General features: G+C 38.5%; 1 protein-coding gene across 3 annotated transcripts in view; it reads right to left on the reverse strand.

Annotated features, from left to right (window-relative positions):
* Positions 1–1,046: 1,046 nt before the first annotated feature.
* The window catches only part of pik3cb (phosphatidylinositol-4,5-bisphosphate 3-kinase, catalytic subunit beta), a 73,093-nt gene continuing 52,968 nt past the window's right edge, over positions 1,047–21,171 (reverse strand). For all 3 annotated transcript variants that reach the window (XM_088913310.1, XM_088913312.1, XM_088913311.1), the window contains 16 exons: positions 19,928–20,179; positions 19,087–19,183; positions 18,517–18,647; positions 17,359–17,412; positions 16,930–17,118; positions 13,451–13,572; positions 12,088–12,231; positions 11,635–11,734; positions 9,725–9,921; positions 7,993–8,102; positions 7,510–7,588; positions 5,439–5,606; positions 5,123–5,246; positions 4,029–4,174; positions 3,520–3,652; positions 1,047–2,990 (listed from right to left, as the gene is read on the reverse strand). In XM_088913310.1, coding sequence (XP_088769436.1) covers positions 2,853–2,990; positions 3,520–3,652; positions 4,029–4,174; positions 5,123–5,246; positions 5,439–5,606; positions 7,510–7,588; positions 7,993–8,102; positions 9,725–9,921; positions 11,635–11,734; positions 12,088–12,231; positions 13,451–13,572; positions 16,930–17,118; positions 17,359–17,412; positions 18,517–18,647; positions 19,087–19,183; positions 19,928–20,179 — 2,184 coding nt within the window. In that variant the 3' untranslated portion in view covers positions 1,047–2,852. The remainder of the gene's footprint in view (positions 2,991–3,519; positions 3,653–4,028; positions 4,175–5,122; positions 5,247–5,438; positions 5,607–7,509; positions 7,589–7,992; positions 8,103–9,724; positions 9,922–11,634; positions 11,735–12,087; positions 12,232–13,450; positions 13,573–16,929; positions 17,119–17,358; positions 17,413–18,516; positions 18,648–19,086; positions 19,184–19,927; positions 20,180–21,171) is intronic.

The following is a 21,171-nucleotide window of genomic DNA, read 5'->3' on the forward strand; positions in this document are numbered from 1 at the left end:
ATTTGCTTATCTGAACCAGTTTAGCTCTTGTCCTAGGCTTTGGTGACAGTTTCTCACTCATAAAAAACAAAAAGTTCTAATACACTTATAATTTTGAATCCTTAGTTGGGAAAATTTGGGCAGATTTCTTGAATAATTAGCGATAATCTCAAGAACAGGCTGTTGGTTCACAGCCAGCCAGTTTCAGATCCCCATCAGTTTTAGCACATGAACAGGGAATCAGACATTCCAGTTCAGATCTATTAAAGTGCAGAATATTTCCACTGTTAAAATGAAGGTAGCATCACACAGACTTCACTGACATTGTTTCGGTATCATGTTCTAAAATGTACAGGAGTACCAAAAACAGCCACCTCTATTCTCCATGCTTGTTTGTTCAGTGTTCATTTGAAGGATGTGGTCCATTCTTTCAGCAAACCCCTAGTAAACTTGTCATTTACATCTCCTTTCGCAGAAAACCTCCAGATATCTTCAAACTCTAAATTCAAACAGAGCTCTTCAAATGCATAACTTTTGCAAATAGAATTTTCCAGAAGGTTGCTGTAAAGTTGTCGATTAATTGCTTTATACAGAAGAGAGGCACCATTTCAATCTGAATAGCTAAAAACACAGAGTAAAGACAGATGCTAAAAAGCATGTAACGGGAATTATGGAAATTTTATCCATATGCTTCTACCATACAAAAAGGAAGTTATCTGATAGTCCTACAGTTTAGCAGAAATGTGCCTGCAGCATTCACAAAATGTGCTCAACAGAGGGGCAAATGACATCACCAGGTAAGCATTTCATTAACTTCTTATGAATTCAAGGGAAGCTGTAGTCTTTTCATAGTTTACACTTTTTGGAATACATAGTATGTGATTCATTAAGTTCGCAGCAGTACATTAAAACGAGGGCTGTTAAATCTTACATTTGAAATTTATAATGGACATACTGCAGTTTCCCCTTTTCTAAAAATAAAGGTTTGATGAAAAATGGAAGTGTTTGAGTGCTTCAAGAACACAGAAGCTCCTTTTACAAAAAAAAAATGGAATAATGAGAGGTTAAATGTAAAATAACTTTAATAAAACTCCCTTCGGGGAAAAACAACTACCAACAAAACAAAAGCATGTACATCTTCCAAATATTCAGTGTCTAGAAGAACTCAAGGCTACTGGTGTGAGAACAGCATTACAAATAAAGTGAAAAAAATTACACAGCAGGCTTGCAGAACTTTCTGGTTATATTGCACAAATCAACCGCTGATGGTGGAAGAGCACCTAAAAAAAAAAGATAGCTTTTAAATACATTAGTACTAAAAAGTACTGAATGCTCTTTTACTTCACAGATCACATCAATAAAAAAAAAATTTAAACAAGTTTAATTTTTCCATGCATTGACACTTTAAAAGGTACATTCCCCATAAAGCTCAAAACATAATTGTAAATTAAAAAGTAATAATTGGCATAAAAACTGGTCCACTGCATTTTGGTCCTGTGGCGTGGATTTCTTTTGACTTTACCATCATTCGATCTTTGATTTTCTTTGTTGTTAGATTTAAGGTTTAAAAATTTGTTTCCCGTTTTACTGAAAAGATTAAATTGGAGTGTGAAAGAAGGGTGTCCAAAGCAGACCTTATACCCTGTTAAATTTATAAAAATAAAGGCAACTATGCAACCTGTTGTGTACTGAAATGTTACTTTTGTTGTTTTCGGCACATAAATAAAAAAACAAACCAGCTTCAGTTTCATTCATGAAGTCAGGGTGTCTTATGCCGAGAACGTTAAAAACATTTTAAAATGATATTTTAAAAATGAGATTTTTTTATCCATTTTCTGAATGACGTTTGCAAGTAAATTCATGCATGTCAGTGACAGTATAAACACCTGCATTGAAACCTGTTAATAAGACAAGGCAGTTATATAAATTTCAATAAAAAAGTGCTTTGTACTTGCAGCCAGTTTCTTCAGTGGAAGAAATTTAAGAATCGCATCTTCATTTTAGCACATCACGTCAAAGTTTCACTCATCTCTGGTATAAAAACATGAACCAGACTCCCAAACTAACTTTCTCAAAATTCCAGTGTAGAGTAGTCCAATGATATTATCCAACATCATTTAGACTGGAAGTTCAAAGCTTTGCTAGCAATGCTTAGGAAGTAGTCTAGCACATACATTTAAAATATATTTTCTTCACACATTTGAGGCACATTTTTCAAATCTTTGAAAGAGGAATTACAATTGTGACGAAATACATCTGGCTTAATTGTTGTTTTTTTCCTCAGCAACACTATAGGTTTCACTAAAATGATTTCATTTCATTCTGTTGAGTCTAACCTATTTTGTAGTTTTTTTGTCCTTACATGTGTATATCACAGCAGTCACTTTGCAATAACTCAGATGCATAACATGTACATAATCTAAAATCTCTTGGCTGAAACTCATCACAATTGGAGTTACCTATATTGCATTCTAAGCAGTATTTAATTACACTGTGGTTAATGTGATCATGTATCACCATGTCTGTTGAAGTAAAGCTGTTGAACATATATGTTATCATTACAGTCACATAGAAATGTGTACTAACGCCATTTTTATAGCTGTTTCACACAAACCTTGTCAATAAAATATACAAGAACATAAAGAAACCAGTAGCCCCCAGCGTGCAAAATCAGCAACTGTCGATTACCCACTATATACAGATATGAAAACAAAACAAAAAAAATCTTGGTCTAGTTTTGAAGAAGCAGTGAAGCTGACAGTGCAACAATTGGGTTATTCACATCACCCCTGTGCCAATATATGGTCCAGACTTCAACTGTTCCCTTCTTTAAAAACAGATTCCCACAGTCAGTTTGGGCACTGGTGCAACTGCTAAGATCTATTGTCTTTTGCCACATTGTGTGCCATCCAGTTCACTTTTGTAGTCCAACTTTCACGCAAAGCCTCGTCAAATTTCTGTCTGAATTGTTTTAGTGCATCCTCATCAGTTTTCCCCAGCGCAAGGGAGTCCTAGAAAAAAATAAAATTTTAAGAAAATCCATTAAGCTACATCCTTAATTTCCCTTCGGGATTAATAAAGTTTTATCTATCATCTATCTATAGGGTCTTGAGATTTTTGTCGCCATTAAACCCTCTTAGTTTGGAAATTGGGTGCTCTGCCGATATAGAGGGTATTTCTGGGGGACATTCCTACATGACCAGATTTCCCCCCCCCCACACACACACACACACACACACACACACACACACACACACACGACACCACTGTTTGAAGAGCCACACCAGATTAAACTCTTGAATTGTGAAAAGATAAGGGACAAGAGGTCGGAATTTCATAACATTTAAAAACAGGTCAGTAAGCATTTGTTTTCACTTCACAGAATGAAAGAATTTGTCGGGAAAATTATGTAAGACTTTGATTTTACCCTATTATATGAATTTCTATTGAAAACAGACTAATGTACTGTATATTATGGATATAAAACCGACGTGAGCTACAGTAGATTTCAGGCTTTGGCTCTTCCAGGGCATTTCTTACCTTAAGGTACTGAATGTCTTTAACTGATGTGAGCTCTGGAAGGCCTGCTGTGAGCATCAGTGCAAAGAGAGTAATAAATAAGTTTCCATTTTTCCGAAGGATCAAGTAGGCATCTTCACAGCACTGTCGAAACCTGGCAGTGAACATCGGAATACAGAAAACATTAAAGTCGGCAGATCTTTAACCTGCATCAAAAAGCCTCACATTTACCCACATGGAAAACTTCCCAGGCTCAAGTGTTTTACTAGATGGTATTATTGCTTTTTTAAAGGAAACTGAAGCATCAGGTTTGAATGTCGGTTTTCATTAAAACTGCCACGGACACGATCCATTACCCTAGTAATATATGTAGCTGTATGCTCTGCTGTAATTCAAAGTCAAACAGTAGATGCTGGCGAAGCAAAATGGAAGTCTGTAAATTGTTCGAAATTAGGCTAAGTTACAAAGCAACAGACTAAAAATGCAATTCTATACTGTATATTCTTTGGGAGGTGCTGAAGGCTTCCTACCTGCCGAACTTCTCAGTGTTGCCTGTTTTTCCTTGCTGGATGACATGGATGAAATCATAAGTGAGAATGAAAGGCACCCGCTCCCTTTTGATTCCAAACTTGGATTTGAAGTTGCCCAGAATATGTCCAAAGTCTATGTGAAAGAGCTGAAACATGCAGACGCACAAAAAAAAAAAGCTTAACGTCCATTGATCCTTCCCTTTTCTCATCGCTTCTTCCAATTCAGGGCCATGGGGAAGCCGGAGCCTATCCCAGCAAGCAACGGAGGTAAGGCAGGATACACCCTGGACAGGACACCAGTCCATCACGGAGCATACACAACTAGGACCAGTCTTCCCAGAACCCAATTAACTTACCAGTATGTTTTTGGACTATGGGAGGAAACCGGAGCACCTGGAGGAAACCCATATAAACACAGGGAGAACAGACTCCATGCAGACAGCAACCCAGGTCTGGGATTGAACCCTGAACCACAGTGCTGCAAGGCAGCAGTCCTAACCACTGCACCACTGTGCCACCCAAGGCTTATTATTTTAAAACAAGGCATTACATATATACAAGAGCACATAGGACATTTCTCATTTCAATATTCAACACACTTTACTCTTCCTACAAAATGCTTTACTTATCATGAAGGCATTAAACAGTTTACTGCATGAATTAAGTCTCTGAACTACTCCTCCACACACAAATGAGCCATCTTTTTACTGCAGGAGAGCACATTGGTGGGCACCAAGGTTGGAATTGTAAAACGTTTCACGTCGGGGGTAAAGTAAGAATACTGAATTGATAAGGTGCCGTGCTTCTACAACTGACAGAAACGGATTGGCAAAGTGACTTTTCCCTCAGTTTTCTATGCAAAATCTGAATAAATCAACAAAACCAAACTATTTTCTTGCCAAAGAAAATAAACAGCCTTCGGGAAATGGATTTAAAACCACCATAAAGAGCTTTAACTTCCAGGAAAACAAAGACTGCCAAGAGTCATAAAGGCTTTGCCACTTCACAACCAGGGTCCGAGGCTAAAGGAATGAATGTACAGCTTCTCACAGAACACCACTGCAGTGAGTTGTAGGTTCAGCATACACCCTTACCTGCCCTGTGCTCCGAACCATGATATTGTCACTGTGTCTGTCACCAATTCCGAGCACATAGGTAGCTACACAGTAGCCAGCACAAGACAATGTGAACTCTTCAATTGCTCGATCCAGCGCATCTCTGGAGAGAAACACAAGGAAAGCAAGGTTATCCCACAAAAGAGTCTTTTCTTGGTTTGTAATTATTATCCTATCCATTTTTAGGACTCAGGACTGTAGCAACAACTCCTGTACCAACTAAACCTGTTGCTGATTTCCTGCTGGAGGAGCTAAAAGTTAACAGGTATAGTTTTACTAAGGACGTAATATTTACCCAGAATTCTTCTCTTTCAGCCAGTTGAGGAGGGCATCTTTGTTAAAAGCTGCAGTGGCAGCTACATTACTGCTGGTCAGCTGAATGTTGGCAATTGTTTCGGAAGCAGAAACAACTTCTATCAGACCAGTTCGGTCTCCTGTCGCTAGACAACCGTAAGGCACTATTCTGAAAAAAAAAGTTAATATGATGTAGTTACTCCAAAAACACAAATGTCCAGGTTGTAAAGAATCAGAAAAATACATTGTCTGGTCTTAAGAGATTACAGTAAAATAAACATGAATACTTAAATCAACATGTTCTGTACATTGTGGTGTAATTTCATTTTAGGGCAGGTTTAAGTCAGTTCTCACTCTGTCCAGTAGATGGCACAATGCATCTCTCATGAAAAGGTTCAGCTCTTTGGACATAGTTACAGCTTTTGACTTAAGTTTAGAAAATGACTATTTAACATTCATATGCCACTAAAATAGACAAGAACTCAAAAGGGGTAAGTTAAAAGCAGCTCAACTGGAGTCATCGCTAACATTTTACGGGCCACAAACTGGACTTCGTAGAATTTCAGACAAGGGAGACTAATTTCAAGTAGGTGTAGAGAGCAGTCCCTGCAATATTTTGTGCAAGAAATGAAACAATTGTAGGTTTTCTTGTCAGAGGAAAAGAAACAGGAGTGCTTTATGTAAACTGCTTATCGCATCAGAGTAGGTGAAACTTCAGCAATATTTTAATATTAAATCTAATATTAAATTTAATAATAAAATCCTTTAAAAACTTTTATTTAGAAAAAATATATATAAATAATATTGATTAATAATATATTTACTTATATTAATTTTATTAATATAAGATCCACATTGTAAATATGGCCTGGTAAAAAAAAACTTCTGGAGAAAACTGCACTTGAGGGATATTTTGTCACAGCAAGCAACACAACAGTACGACAAAAGCAAAGAGGTAGCTAGCTAGTACAGAAGAACCCAAGCATTTAAAAATCATTAGATCTTTTCTAAACCAAAAAAAAACAACTTCCTTTAATAAAACCGTCTAACTGGATGTTCTGGCAGAAGGTCTTCAGCTAGCAATGAAAGCTGGTCTTCATTTGAAAAGAGTTGTCTCCCAGAACATGCAGTTCTGGCACCCAGACACTGTCATATAACATTATGTCTAGCGGAGGTCTGGCAGATTTGGAGACTGAGGTTGCATATCTACATTTGCCAAATGCATTAAGAGTCATGTGCCACATATGGAGTGCTGGATGAAGATAATTAAGAGGGCTTTCAGTTTGAGAGACATGTGGAATCACTGCCTGTCTTATCACAACATGACAAAGCTGCGCCAAGTGCCGAAGGGTCAGGGGTCAGGCTGGCCCTCTTCCATGGCATTTCAGGCCTGCTCCTTCTATGGGCTCCCCTCCAACTGCTTCCCTTTCAAAAGCAGGAGAGGATGAAAGCTCCCTGCTCCCCAGAGGCTCAAACACTCCGAGCCGGCGGAAAAAACATCCTTGTCAGAGAGGCATTCTGACAAGTCAACTCGAGGACACGTCCTGTGGGTCTATTCTATCTCATCCTGGGGTTTCTGAACTCGGGCCCCCTCTTCACCGACAAAGCTGCGCGTATGGAGGACAGCTACTGACAGATCTATAAGCAATTCTTGGCAATCCAATGTCTTCTTCCTTCCGTTGCAGCGAGTTTTAAACACGCTTCGGGAGAAGTCCAGCTGGCTTTCAGAAACTGCTGCTCCAAGATAAAGCACAATGAAACAATCGGGGGGCAGAAAAGATTCAAGTTTTCCCTCATGTTTTCGCCATGTTCTCAAAGGTCTGAAGCATGGTGAGGTACCGCCACGTGTGACAGACTCGGATATTAACCTGGCGACATGCTGCACAAAATCCAAATCAGCAAATACAAATAATAGGCTATTGTTACAATTTTACAGGTCATAGAGAAATGCCTTTCCGGATTTTCAGAAGGCACTGCAAAATTCACTCAAGGAACAAAAAGGTCGCTGCTGATCCCCAAGGAGCTTGAAATGACAAAAAGGGAATCTTCTGTATGAGTTTTGAAATTCTTACCTCAGGTCTAAATTAGCCTCTTTCCAAAGCATGTCCATCAGACGCAGGATCTGCAGGGTAAGCATGTCTTGGCGGAGGTCTAAAAGATTCACAATAAAGAGCAATGGACAACTGTGGTTTGGGATCCCTTGAAGTGAAGGCAAAGAAATGCCTCAAAATTCCGAGAGTTGGTGGCGAAAGCAACATTCTATCTGCAGCAAAATGTGCCTGATGACCTAACACACATGCAGCAGATTATATTCAATGTCTCAAGTGCTACAATTATTTAAAATAGGCATTGAAAGCTCTTAATATTTTCAAAGATGATTAAGCATGGGTAAAATAGACAAAGAAACCTACACTTTTAAATCAAAGAGTATTTGCAGAGTGCACTAGCTCCTTAGATTAGATTTGTTAGATTAACACAAACCTAACGGGGAAGACATCTTAATTTCATTGTACACATAGCAGAGTTCTTATCTGAGCAAAATCCGATCTACTTACCATCGCCATTTTTAAAGATGATTCCTAATGTATCCCCTCCTAGCAGTTTGTTATTGTACACTACCCACAGTGGTTTCATTTTAGAGTCCATGTACCTGCATCTCTCCACACTGCATGGAATAGAAAGCAGAAAGAGAGAAAATCATTGCCAAACTACTGTAAAAATCACTTCCAGATGAAAAAAAAAATCTAAGCGTAAGAAAACCATTACAGAAAAACTTTAACAATTCAATCAAAAAAGAGCTCGAGACACATTGAAGCTCAAGTGTAACTGCTTGTTTTGGAAGCCAGCCAGCAATATCAAGATCACTAGTCACAGATAGCTTGAATGACACCACTGTACTTGCATTATCTGCCTTTATTAGATTAGTTTTCATTCATTGGTTCTGGAACCCTGGCAGCAACGTTAGGCCACATATGGCTTGCTTGCATGTCTAGATGTGCTATGAAAAATTAGTTTCAGAATTTTTGAAAGCAACCCAAATCAAAGCTTTGGTTAACATCCTAATATCAATCGTAAAACAGCACTAAGCAGAAAATGTTCAATTCTATCAAAAAAATAAGGAGGAATTTCAAGACAGTTTCACATATTTAAGATACCAAAAGCATTTTTCAATGACCATCTCATAAAACCCACCTAACTGACACTCGTTTTAAATCAAGGCCAAAAGCTTATTTAAGCCAAAAGAAGTCAATTCAATAAAATGATCACTAAGAAATCAAGGTTTTCCCAAAAATCTTCAATATGGCAAGACAGTTGGAGCACTGTAAATAAATCTGTTACAGAACTGAAAATGTGCAGAATACATAGTTTAAAAAACCACCAAATAGCAGTTCATTTTTATACATCTGAAATTTAGGACAACCTAAAATTGCTATGGTTTATAGAACGTCTGAATGACTTTTAAAAAAATCATTAAAATGAAAAAACATGCCAGTAATGAAGAAAAAATGTCAACAATATCGTCAAAAACTACGTCCTGATGACAGACAAACTGGGAACAGATGTTTCTGCGCAGTCTAGAAACTCAAAAAGATGGTTTTGTCACTTTAGCCAGAATGGTGGGTGCACCTGGGCTGGAATCAGATTAGAAAAACGTGGAGCCTTTTAAATCACACCACAGAGTAGATGAACCGATAGGAGACTTTTTCAGTTCAGCCCAGGATAAGTTTGAATTTCTTTCAAATCGGAAAAAGTACATCATGTTCTGCAGTTCTTCCATCTCCTAACCCTCAAGACATTACAGGGATAAGATGCTAATGATGTTTGAAGTTGGTTTCTGACTGGCAACAGTATGCTTAAATATTACATTTACAGGAGTGGTAAAGTTTAGACACTTATTTAAAGGACTCCACATGTGCGATGGAAAGAGTGATGTAACTATGGGTCCGAAGTGGAAAGAAATCTTTAAAAACAACTTTTTTGCTGGATGCCCAAAATGCATGAAAAGGACTGTAAATAAGTTAGAAAAAAAACTAGGAATAGACAAAGGTGGCCCTCAGATGTGGACTAATATGTCAACACGTTATTAATGAGGCACTTTACTACAGTTCTCTCTTCAAGGATATTTCAAATCCAACACTTTTCCATACAAGCTTCTTTACAAAAAAACATATGGTCTTGGTATTATAAGGGTATCACTAACTGTTCAAACAACAAGTCTCAATACGTATTGGTACCTTAAAGTCAACGTCTGCAAATTCATAATTCTGCTTTTGCAGACATACTCACTGGATTCCCGAGAGGAGGATGCTGGGATTGAGAGGCGATTGGAGATCGGAGAGTGTCTCTGCAAACCCAGTCTGTCTCAAACAGGTCATCATCGCTTCTTTGGTCAGCATTGCCTCTTTAGTTTTGTTCCTGGCGTTTTTTAAAGTGCCCAGCTTGATTAATTCATTTACAGCTTTCAACTTGCATAGTGCCTCGACCTAAAAAAACAGCAAGCCATGAGAAATAAATGTACAGAAATGCTTGTCTGAAACTGGGACTATTCATAACAGAACTACAGTCATATAAAAGTGAGCAGAACAGCTAGATTACAAAATGTAAAATACTGCACTGCCATTTCAGCCAGAAGGAAAATTACTGCACAGACTATAGGTTTATCGAGTTTTGAAGATTTCAAATAACTTTTTGATTCCGAAAAGATTACAGTTATCCATAAGAGAAAATAAGAAGACAACATATTTAGGGTTAGTTGTATTTGAAATTGGTCCGATCCTAAGAAAAATATTAACATGATGAGAGACACCAGGCTGTGTGCCGAAGTTGTTTCAGCACGGCCGTGTGCCTTTTCTCATCAGATAAAGGAAGGAAAGATGGTAGGACTAAGCACCTCACTGTTACCCAACTTATAAACGATGCAATAGGATCTATAAGAAGTAATAAGTGTATATTTTCCTTCTTGCATGACAAAGTTGCCAGTAGAATTACTCCATGTAAAGCAAACTAAATGCCAAACATTTCACAATAAATTACTAATAGACAAAAAAGAGCTTGTGTTAATTTACTTTAGAAAAACATCATGGTGATAGATTATGTATTGCATTTTCAGAAAACATTTGCCGCAATAATGAGCACATGAAAAAGTCCAACAGGACAGAATAACAGCAGAGGAGACATAACGGTACACCTTCCCTGACAATCACAATGATGTAAATATTTGTTTTAAACTGGTCAGGGATTCAGACAGTTGACCTGTTTTCTCCCGTAAGAGGTTTTACATTTGTATTAAAACAAAAGACTTTAATGGCTTTAACCCAACAGTGAAGTGAAAAGGCACGTTGTCTGCATGATAAAAGAGAAACCAAATTCACTACATGACCAAAGGCCATTGAGAGGTTTCGCATTGGAACAAGTAGTCAAGAACAGAAAGGGCTCTTCTGAAATACTGTCAGTTTTCTATTCTAGGAAATAGCCACCTAATCTAGTAGGTGTTAGGCCTAAAGCTGAAAGTCGGTGGAGGCATTCTGAGTGGGGCTCCACAGGATGAAGTGGAAGCTGTAAGCTGTGCGATTGTGAAATGGTGGCCAAGAAGTGTTACTGGGTCAAACAGCTGTCAAAACCCAGCACTCAGAGACCTCTCCCTATTCTCAGAACTTGTGCAATCACCAGCGATAAGGAAATTTCACTGGAACCCAAGCCCTGCAAACAGGAACTTTTTGAACTGTTCTCTCTTTTGAATTTCTTCCGTGCTTGTACAGTTGGGAATTCATTCAACCCTTTTTCCAGTGGTGCTGAAGTCTGGTTTCCTGATCAGTCAAGGTACCTTACTTGACTCCCTTGCCTGAGTGAGGGTTTGAAAATGATAAAGGCTACAGTGAAAACTACATTTATTACATCACTACCTTACAATTCCCCCCACCCCAAACAAGACCAAAATAAAATATGCTGAATTTCACCTTCACCTGGAGTGTTGAGGTTTTAAATGCAATTTAAAACTGATTTCTACATGAGATGAGAACCAAACAAAGTTTTAAATAAAAACAGAATTCTGTGGGGCCTGTTTTATGGTATGTTTTCCGTAAAAAAAAAAGAGAAGCTTGTAAAAAGAGAAGCTAAATGGTGCATAGAGGTTAATGTGCTTATTCATATAAGATCTTAAAAACTGAAGACTGAAACAGCAGAATGCCTGAACCTACCTGTTTCTTAAGAACCTCAATATGAGGAATGCTGCCCCGACAATAGGCTTCCAGTATCAATGAAAACTGAACAGACACTGCAGGCATATGGATTTCAGACCTGCCAGGTACCAAACAAAAGCAACCATTAACACAGTTAAAACAAACAGCTCCTGGGAACATTGCAGGCCTTGTGTATTTCTTTCTTAAGATGTGTTTGCCGTTACAGGAAAGGGGCCAACTTAGATCTCTTGCCGTGTTCATTATGGGCTCAATTAAAATGGATCCAGTCAGGAGATCAAAACCTAAAGTCTTCCCAGGAAATTGTAAATAAACACCAGAGGTCTGGAGCCACTATTGGTAGGATTTATTATTTGTGTTTTTAAGCCACAAACTGGTGTTGTTTTACACACACAAGGCCTGAAGTGTGCTTGACAGACACAATAACCAACAGCAGTGTTCCGAATGACTTGCCTTAAATGCCAAAACAGGAAGTGGCCTATCTTCCTATTGGCCTGTGCTCTTTCCAAGAGGAACCTGGAGAGGGCGCAGTCATAATAAGGCTCATAACGCAGGACCTGCACAAGCTGCAGGAGATACTGTGACAGCTCCTCGTCACTGCAGGGGAGAGGGCAAAACTTAGAAGACCAACACAACAACCTGCAAAGCAGATACTTTCAAAGATAGGAAACAGAAAATGTATGCTTTTCTCAAGCCTACAGAAAAAAAAAATCACAGTTTGAGACTGGAATCTCCTTTAAACTCAGAGGGACCGTATAAACTTTCAGTAGAATAATTCAGAATCAGTTTTTATGCTTTAAAAAATAGCTTTTATAAGCATTGATGGACAAAGCACAGAAAATACACATTCTACTCTTTTCCTTAACTATGCCCAAATATTGGTGAAAAAAACATCTGTGGGGGGGAGGGCTGGTTTAGTGAAACAGCCTGTGACAGTTTACTTTGGAACAATTGAGTATATTAAGTGTATAAAGTCTAAAACAAATGCGAAGATCTTCAAAAATACTGGTTAATGAGGCAAATAGAAAAATCTGACCTTTCACAGGAAGAGGTTAATTACACATTAAGAGGTTTGAATTACTTCAGAAATGCCTTTATCTACAATTATAGGCTCTCACTGACCATAGTATCATTTGGAACAAATTCTTTCCTTGGTAGGGACAGTTACACAATAGGTATAGGGGACGAGCTTGAAGTGGGGGGGGGGGAAACCTGCTGCATATTGCATGGTCAAATGTGGCTTCTCTTAGTTTTTGGACCCAGTTGCTGCTGCTACATTAACCCCAATACGTGTTCTCTTTGTAATGGAGAATTTCTTCCGAATATTAGCATTCCAGGAGCACCCAGGAGAATGTTTGACTGCCATTCTGGTCAATGGAACCTCTTTGTTTGTGACGGGACAGCATGAAGTAGCAGAATGTTTGGACTGGGCCGTCTGGTGTGGGTTAAGTGGCATGTCAAACATTAGACCGATCAACTTTGTCCTCTCCAGAATAAAAAGACGACAAAAACTTGGACAGCGTTTAGGGTTTTGTTCGTGTAAAACCCTTGTTGTGAGGATTTAGTCAACTGTAACAAAAATGGCATGTTTTTAAGCCTTTTAAAGCTTGGTGAAAATTTCAGTGGTTCTGAAGAAAGAATGTTGGGTAGATAATTTTTAATTTTTCTAAGCTTTTAGGCAGGTATTTATGACCTTGAGGAAAACAAAAGCAAATTAGCAAAAGGAAGATTAAACTGAGAAACAGCACAGATTTCACCGAGATAAAAAGCTGAAGGGAAAGTACATATATGGCTACCAAGACTGGACAGCATTTACCTCATGTCTCTAAGGCAGTTCACTGCATATTCCCGCACATACTGGTCTGGGTAGTTGAAATCTAATAACTCCAGTGCATCCCTGGGACTCAGCTTGGGCCAGATCTGCAGCAGGGCTTGAAGCTGTAAATGACAAGCCAAACAAAACAAACATCAGGATTATTGATGGTATATGCATTCAATTTAACGTTTTAGAAGCAACTCTTTCATGATTTACAGTGTGTGTTCTGATGAATTCTCAACCAGGGGTTCAAGTAGCCCAATACTGCTTCAGATGGGATCAACTTAAACACTCTCAACAGATTTTAAAACTGCCAAAACACAGAAACCCTACTGTATTGTGACTTTCAGGTACCTGGATTAGGCAATTCTGCATACCTACTACAAAGACTACATTTTTTGAAGATTTACTCAAGATTAATTAAAGCTTTAAGCAAGCTCTGCCACCAGGAGCACCACATCTTTAAAAGTGCCTCAACAAAGGCAGAGAAAAGCATAAGCAGACATAGGCTGAAGTCTTCAAGCATGAAACAGATTACAATATTACATTTTACTACATGGAAAAATGCAAGTTTCAAATGAGGGTGTATTGTGTCATTTGCTATATTAGTAGATTAGAAAAAAACAAGCTCAATGTTCCATCAACTTCACGACAATGAATGTACCTTTAGTCTTAGTCCAATAACAGTATTAAAAACAACTATTTAAAAGGTCTTTAATAAGTTACATATGTTTATGTTACCGTCTAAACTGGATATGTGACTCCGGGTCCAGACTAGTTTTTCATTTTATATTGTTTCCGCAATATAGGCAGGCGCAATTAATTCACCAGCCTATTGTTGCAGCAATGGTAAACTATTAATAAGAATTGCATGTCTCCCCAGGTGGGTGCAGTCAACAAAAAAAGACCTCAAAAAATAAAATTTAACATAACACGCATTGTTTTAGTAGTGGACTTTTCAACAATTGCTCAAAGTTGGATAATAGCCAGAATAATGTCTGCCTATGATTCATTTCCTTTCTGAAATGTGAGCTGATGTTTAGCCTTTATTTTAACAAGGACCAGTTTACTTCATCCCCAATTCACACAGATAGCACTAAAGGTTGGCAATTAAAAACAGGGAAAGCATAACTGACAAACAAGTCACAGGTGCTTCATAGCAAAATGCTAAGTGGTCACAGCCCTGTTACCACTGACTCAGTCCAGGACAGATGTTCACAAAAGCCCAACAGCTGGCATCACAGATACTACCCTGTTCTGTCAGTACCACACTTGACATAAAATACAGTAAATACATATTGATGACAAGTTCTAAGAATTTCAAATTCAAGTTAGAAGTCTCTCATTTCCATTATATAAAGTTATATATAATTTATATAAATTATTAATTTAAATAGTATATATATTTTATTTCCTTACAATATCAGAATTGTTCCCAGAAGCATGTAGAAAACTGTTATTTCCTCTATTGGTTTCACAAACTGACTTTCAGTTATTAAATGTTTACATTTTCAGTTCATACTTCTTAGCCAGCAGGGGGTGCTCACCCTGCGGTCCATGTGGGTCCTAATGCCCCAGTATAGTGAGGGGGACACTATACTGTAAACAGGCGCCGTCCTTCGGATGAGACGTAAAACCAAAAGTCCTGACTCTCTGTGGTCATTAAAAATCCCAAGGCGTTTCTTGAAAAAAGTAGGGGTGTAACCCCGGCGTCCTGGCCAAATTTCCCATTGGCCCTTATCAATCATGGCCTCCTAATAATCCCCATCTATAAATTGGCTTCATTACTCTGCTCTCCTCCACAATTATATTGTTAAGCGCCTTGTGAAAGGCACTATATAAAAATAAATTTGAATTGAACTAAGAGCTGATGTGTGGTGAGCGTTCTGGCGCACTATGGCTGCCTTCACATCATCCAGGTGGGGCTGCACATTGGTGGTCTTGGAGTGGAGTCCCCATTACCTGTAAAGTGCTTTGAGTGGAGTGTCCAGAAAAGTGCTATATAAGTGTAAGCAATTATTATTATTATTACATTATTATATTTGTAAAAATGCATGAAAAACTGCTGCTGAAAATCCACCAGTGAAACACAACATGTCCTGGTTAGGATCTAACTTGGTAGAATACAGTGGATACATCAGACCGTGCTTTGGGTTCATAATCTTTTAATAAAATACTTTTACCAAAACCTACCTCTAATAAGTGTTAATATACACCATTTTAATGTGCCCAAATAATTTTTTACAATGACCTCTTAAAGAATTTGCAAAAACATGCTATGCAATTGTCTCATTTTGAACCCATTTTTATATACATCTTCCCACTCATATCAATATATGGGTCAACTGTTAAAAACCCCAGACCTATTAATGACTGTATACTCAAAATCAGTAAACTAGAGAATTTTTCATAACCATCTTTGTATGTTGTGCAATTACTTCTGTAAATCATTTCATTGGTGCAACTTTGCTCTTAGAGTAAATCAGGTTTTCTTCAGGTGGCATATCATGGCTCTCATAGTTCTCTTTCCATGCTTTGTTGAATATAAAAAATGGCTTACTCCCATTTTTATCACTTCAGTTCAAGTTGCTAAACAGCAGAGGGGACTACAGTACCTAAATACCTCCAACTTAATTGATTGAGACCAAAAGCTGCTTTACATTTCTGGTTCGGGTTGGGTGAGCGTTGCTGTATTTCTTCCTAAATTACCCAGGAGTTTAAGACTGGTAAGTTTTTCTCAGATGAAAGACAGGCTTTTTCCTAAAAAAAAAAATGCAAAAGGGCCAAGTGCTCTTTGGAATGACCTGTACTACACACTCAAACCATGGAGCCAGTCACGGAAGTTCCAAAAGAAAAGAGGTACCAGGAGGTTTATTTATGTTTCTTGTTCCTTGTGAACGGAAGTTTGGATCAGTGTGAGTCACAGGCAGGGTGGGTACCTGGCAACAGTGGCAGTAAGGTTGAAGGTCACCCTAGGAACTGTTTTGACAGCAGTTTGTGATGTCCACAATTGGGCAAACCCAAATCCCTCTCTCAGCTCGTGACTCAGGGCCAGCGTCAAAAAGCAAAACTCTTTTCACAACAACCCTGAGGTCGCAACAATTTTCGCGATCGACCTGCATAGTGAACGTCTAAAAATTTTAAAGTTATTCTATTCTCGGACCAGTTTATTTAACTGCATACAGGACACATCTGAGAAATAGATTTTTGCATGTGCCCAGCAATATAGCATTAACACCTTGAGTATTATTTCTGAAGCACTACAAAGCTTATTCTGAACTGACAGAGAAAAAAAAATCTCTTTTTCAACACTGGAACATTTAAAAAGGATCTCAATAATACAGTTAAACGTTCTAAAATAAGGCAGAGGGAGGCTGTAGGTTTAGAGGTGCAGATGAAAAAAAATTCAAACAAAAAAGAGCACGAGACTCAATTATACAGCTCAATGTTAACGGTCTACACATCAGATATTGCTTTACCTGTGCCATATCCTCATGCTTGTTCCACTTCACGGAAAGCAGCAGTTTAGGCAGTGACTGGGGGAAATTCTCTCGACAGTCGTAACGCAGAGTCCAGATGAGATCTTTCTCGTTCTCGCAAAGCTGAGACAAGGGATCGCGCTCCATTATTTCTTTCAATTCGATGTGGAACTTCTTGCTTCCTCGACTCTGTGAATAGAGTTTCAGAATTAAAACACTAGAGGGCAGCAGGGCACCACAACAGGCAAATTAAAATACTTAACCGCTATCAGAATGTGCTGTTCAAATTCAATTCCGATTTCTTAAAAATGCTGAAAGTTCAAAATACACCCTACACTAATTCAATTTAAATCACCTCTTCCCCAGCATGAAAATGAAGCTGCAATAACAGCAAAACGAAATTATCATGATTTTAATGAATAAACTTACAACCATAGGCATGCAGTCACTACCCCGTGCAATTTCAGCTGCCTTTTCCAGGATCTACGGAAAAAAGAACGATAAAAAATTGCAGAGAAATAGATACAGACAAGGAGCAGTTTCACTAAAGATAAAGCAATGTTGTACGTAATACTTTATAAAGTCACAAAAGTATATTCATGTGGGACCTTCACACCCTTGAAGATTACTGGCTGATGTTCAGGTAGCTGCAATGCACAATTTTTTTTTTAAAGACAAACGGAAGATTTGTCTGAAAAAGATTAACTTTTTTCTATGTGTAGCATATTTATTCAATTATGAACGTGCATACCATTAAAGGACCATAAGCTTAAGGTCAGGTACAAGTCATTATGACTTTAAAAAGACGACTACCTATGGCCATACTTCAATAGTTAATTATTACAAGCATTTACAATTGCCTCCTTCAGTATGCACTGCTTCTGTGTGCACTGAGGAAAATGCAATTTTGCTTTTCTCCAGCAGGTGGCCTGCAAGCCCAATTTCTAAACTGCATTTTTCTTAAATTGGTCAAATTTAAGATATTCCCTAAAAAAAAACAAAAAAAAACTTAAGATATTCCCTTTTAAAGGCTCTAATTTTAGGATTGATTTCACTAGCTGAAGTGGAGAATCCCTGTATCATGTTTTCTTAGGTTATGAACATCAACATCCTTCCATAAACTGGATCTTGAAATCGTTGGGTACTTTCCACTAGGTAAATCCCATTAAAGAGTAATTTTGGAATTAAACCAACTTTGCAGTCTGTTATTATGTGAAATCATAAAACATTGTATGTAACATTAATTTCCAGTCTATTTTTTATCTGGAATACCATGAAAACAAATTGATATTGTGTTACAATAACAGATGTGTTATAAACCAAATGCCCTTAATTATTCTCTCTGAATATTTCTATTTTAGTGTAACAGGAAAACTTTAAGGGCACCACAAACTGCATTAGTACGACAGTACCTTTTAGCCATTACCCTAAATACGGATGAAAACAAGCTTTTTGAAAACAAAGACTATTCAGGTCTGCATGTGCCAAACAGGCAAGCAAAGACGCCTAAGCACACGGCCCTGTTAATTAAGTCTGGCCAAGGACAACGCGACTCGTTTTAAAAAGACTACGTAGTGTACACCGTACCTTGTCGAAGGGGGGATAGATAACTGTGGACTTGGTACACTCCTGGAAATGAATGTGCAAAGCAGTAGCATTTTCAGTGTATGGGTTGGTTTGCACAGTCCCAATGGGGTTCAGCATTTCTTCAAGTTCATCTGAAAGAAAATGGTTTAAAACCTTCACATGGAAGAAGACAAAAAAGCACTTCTTCAGTCCTGCAATGTGACTTATACAACTGAAGTGGGATCAGCAATGGTTATCTGTTACGGTTTGCAGACGTCCGATGGTAGATGGTTTTTGAAAAGCAGCAAGTATGCATTTGGGTGATACAAATAAAAACAGAAACTAATGCTTCCATGATGTGTATGCAAGACTGCAAAAAAAAAAACGTATGAAATGGCAAACCAACCCGAAATGGTTATCTTACATACAGCTAAAAAAAAAAATATTTCAATAATCCCTTGTTTTAAAACGTACATAGATTCTTTGGTACATCACCTTAAGGCCTCTATGACGCACACAGAACTTGGTTTAAATGTACAGATGAGTGTGCTCGGGTATTCGACTCTACATTGCCCCTGTGTGGAAACTCACCAGGAAAAGATGACCAGCCATGGAGTATTAGTTCACCTGTCTTCAGCTGCCCGCGGTAGTCAAACACCATGGTATTCACCCAAGCAATTGGATAGTGCTGCAAAAAACAAAAATCTGTCCAACGTCTGCACTGCATAAAATCAGCTCAGTCCGTCGCCTTGTTTAAAGTTGAAGTAATTGGTACACAGGCTGTCATTTACTTCTCCACAGAAGCACAGATCTTTAAAGTCATGCTGAGGACATTTATTTTTAGACAAATGAAAGGATTCAACGGCAGCAGAATGCACGACGACCTGACATCCTAACAAATTTGAACGTGGGCATTCAACATGTGGGTGGGTGGATATTTGAGACACTGTTAAACACGATTAAAAATGTAAGCTTTCATCCCTCTTGCTCTCGTCCAAAAAAGCTTCCTTACTTCTTTATTTCTGACTATTTTTGTTATAGGTTGGGGAAATGCACGTTGTGTAAATATTTATGCTAACTCTAGAAAGCTGAAAAGTCAAATATAGGACATCATCCAAAAAACTAGGCTGCAGAAGTATTCCATGTGGGACATGAACATTAGTTACAGCAGCACAGCCAGTGTAGAAATGATGGACACTTTGGAGCTAGATTGTGAATTCTATTACAAGTGTCAGGCAAAAGAAAGGATTTGTATCAATATCAACTCTTAGGATCATAAATCTACTTCTGAAAACCCTCAGATCCTTACTGAAAAGTGTCAAGTGTTTGAAACAGAATGCCTTATGTGCACAATATCCCTTTACACCCCACCATTTTTAAAAATAACTTTTATGAAACTTTGTTGAAGTAGGAAGTGAAATTGTTGACGTACCACTTTCCCTGCTTTCCTTATGGTCTGGTACTTGGTAGCATGTATGTTCTTGGTCGACTTCTGCTTCTTCACTTTGTCCATCACAGCGTAGACCGCAAAACACAGCCGGGTCATTCTCGGCATGTCGCACACATTGATGTCGAACTCCAGGGTCTTGTTCCAGACGTGCTCATTCTTCCCGCAGGTTTCTGAGCTCACCGCTGGCTTGCAAAGGAGTTCCGTGCCATGAAACAGCCCTGCCCTGACCTGCACCTGGGGTGGAAGGACACTCTCACTACCATGTGAGGGACTGGACAGCGCAAACACCAATTACTGTCAAGACCGAAGAGAAAAGAGACAACGTTTCAGCTGTGGAGCCTTCTTCCACACCTGAAGAAGGCTCCACAGCTGAAATGTTGTGTTTCTTTTCTTCTCTTTTCAGCATGGAATAAAGTTGTTCCTTTGCAGTCTACGCATGCGGACGCATCTATCTATTTGAACTTACTGTCAAGACACTGACCAAGAAATTCCAAAAATCCTTATTCTCCGTAGTGTGGCTTATATCCCATATGTAAAGCCAAACCACTTAGCTTTTTCCACATTTTGTATCCACACATCAGGCAATTTAGTTTAGCAATATTCACAGTCTCTTTGGCTTCCCAGCCCCTCAATTTGCACTTCGAGCAATTTATATCCTAACTGAACTGTTTTCCACACAGTTTGCAATAAGGATAGTTTGCTCAACAAACTACAAATACCCATTAAAACAATGAATTGATTAAAGAGCCCATTAACAATTTTAATGCATTGCAAAAAAGGGCGGAGCGGTGGCTCTGTGGCCAAGGATCTGCGCCTGTGGATGGAAGGTTACTGGTTCAAATCCCGCAGCCGGCAGAGGAATCCTACTCCGTTGGGCCCCTGAGCAAGGCCCTTAACCCCAGCTGCTCCAGGGGCGCTGTACAATGGCTGACCCTGCGCTCTGACCCCAAGCTTCTCTCCCTGTCTGTGTGTCTCATGGAGAGCAAGCTGGGGTATGCGAAAAGACGAATTCCTAATACAAGAAATTGTATAGGGGCTAATAAAGTGATGTTATGTTGTTATAAAACTATGCAACTTTTAACACATTACATTTTTTACGGTTCCACAATGCAAATATAGAACACATTGAAAATGATGCCATCTAAACTAACAATTACGCCTTGCAATGTAAGGTTGGCGATGCGTTATATAAGAAATGGGAAACTATGCCCTTTCTTGACAAGGAC

This window comes from Atractosteus spatula, chromosome 4 (assembly GCF_055471065.1).
Source record: "Atractosteus spatula isolate fAtrSpa1 chromosome 4, fAtrSpa1.hap1, whole genome shotgun sequence".
Taxonomy (NCBI): domain Eukaryota; kingdom Metazoa; phylum Chordata; class Actinopteri; order Semionotiformes; family Lepisosteidae; genus Atractosteus; species Atractosteus spatula.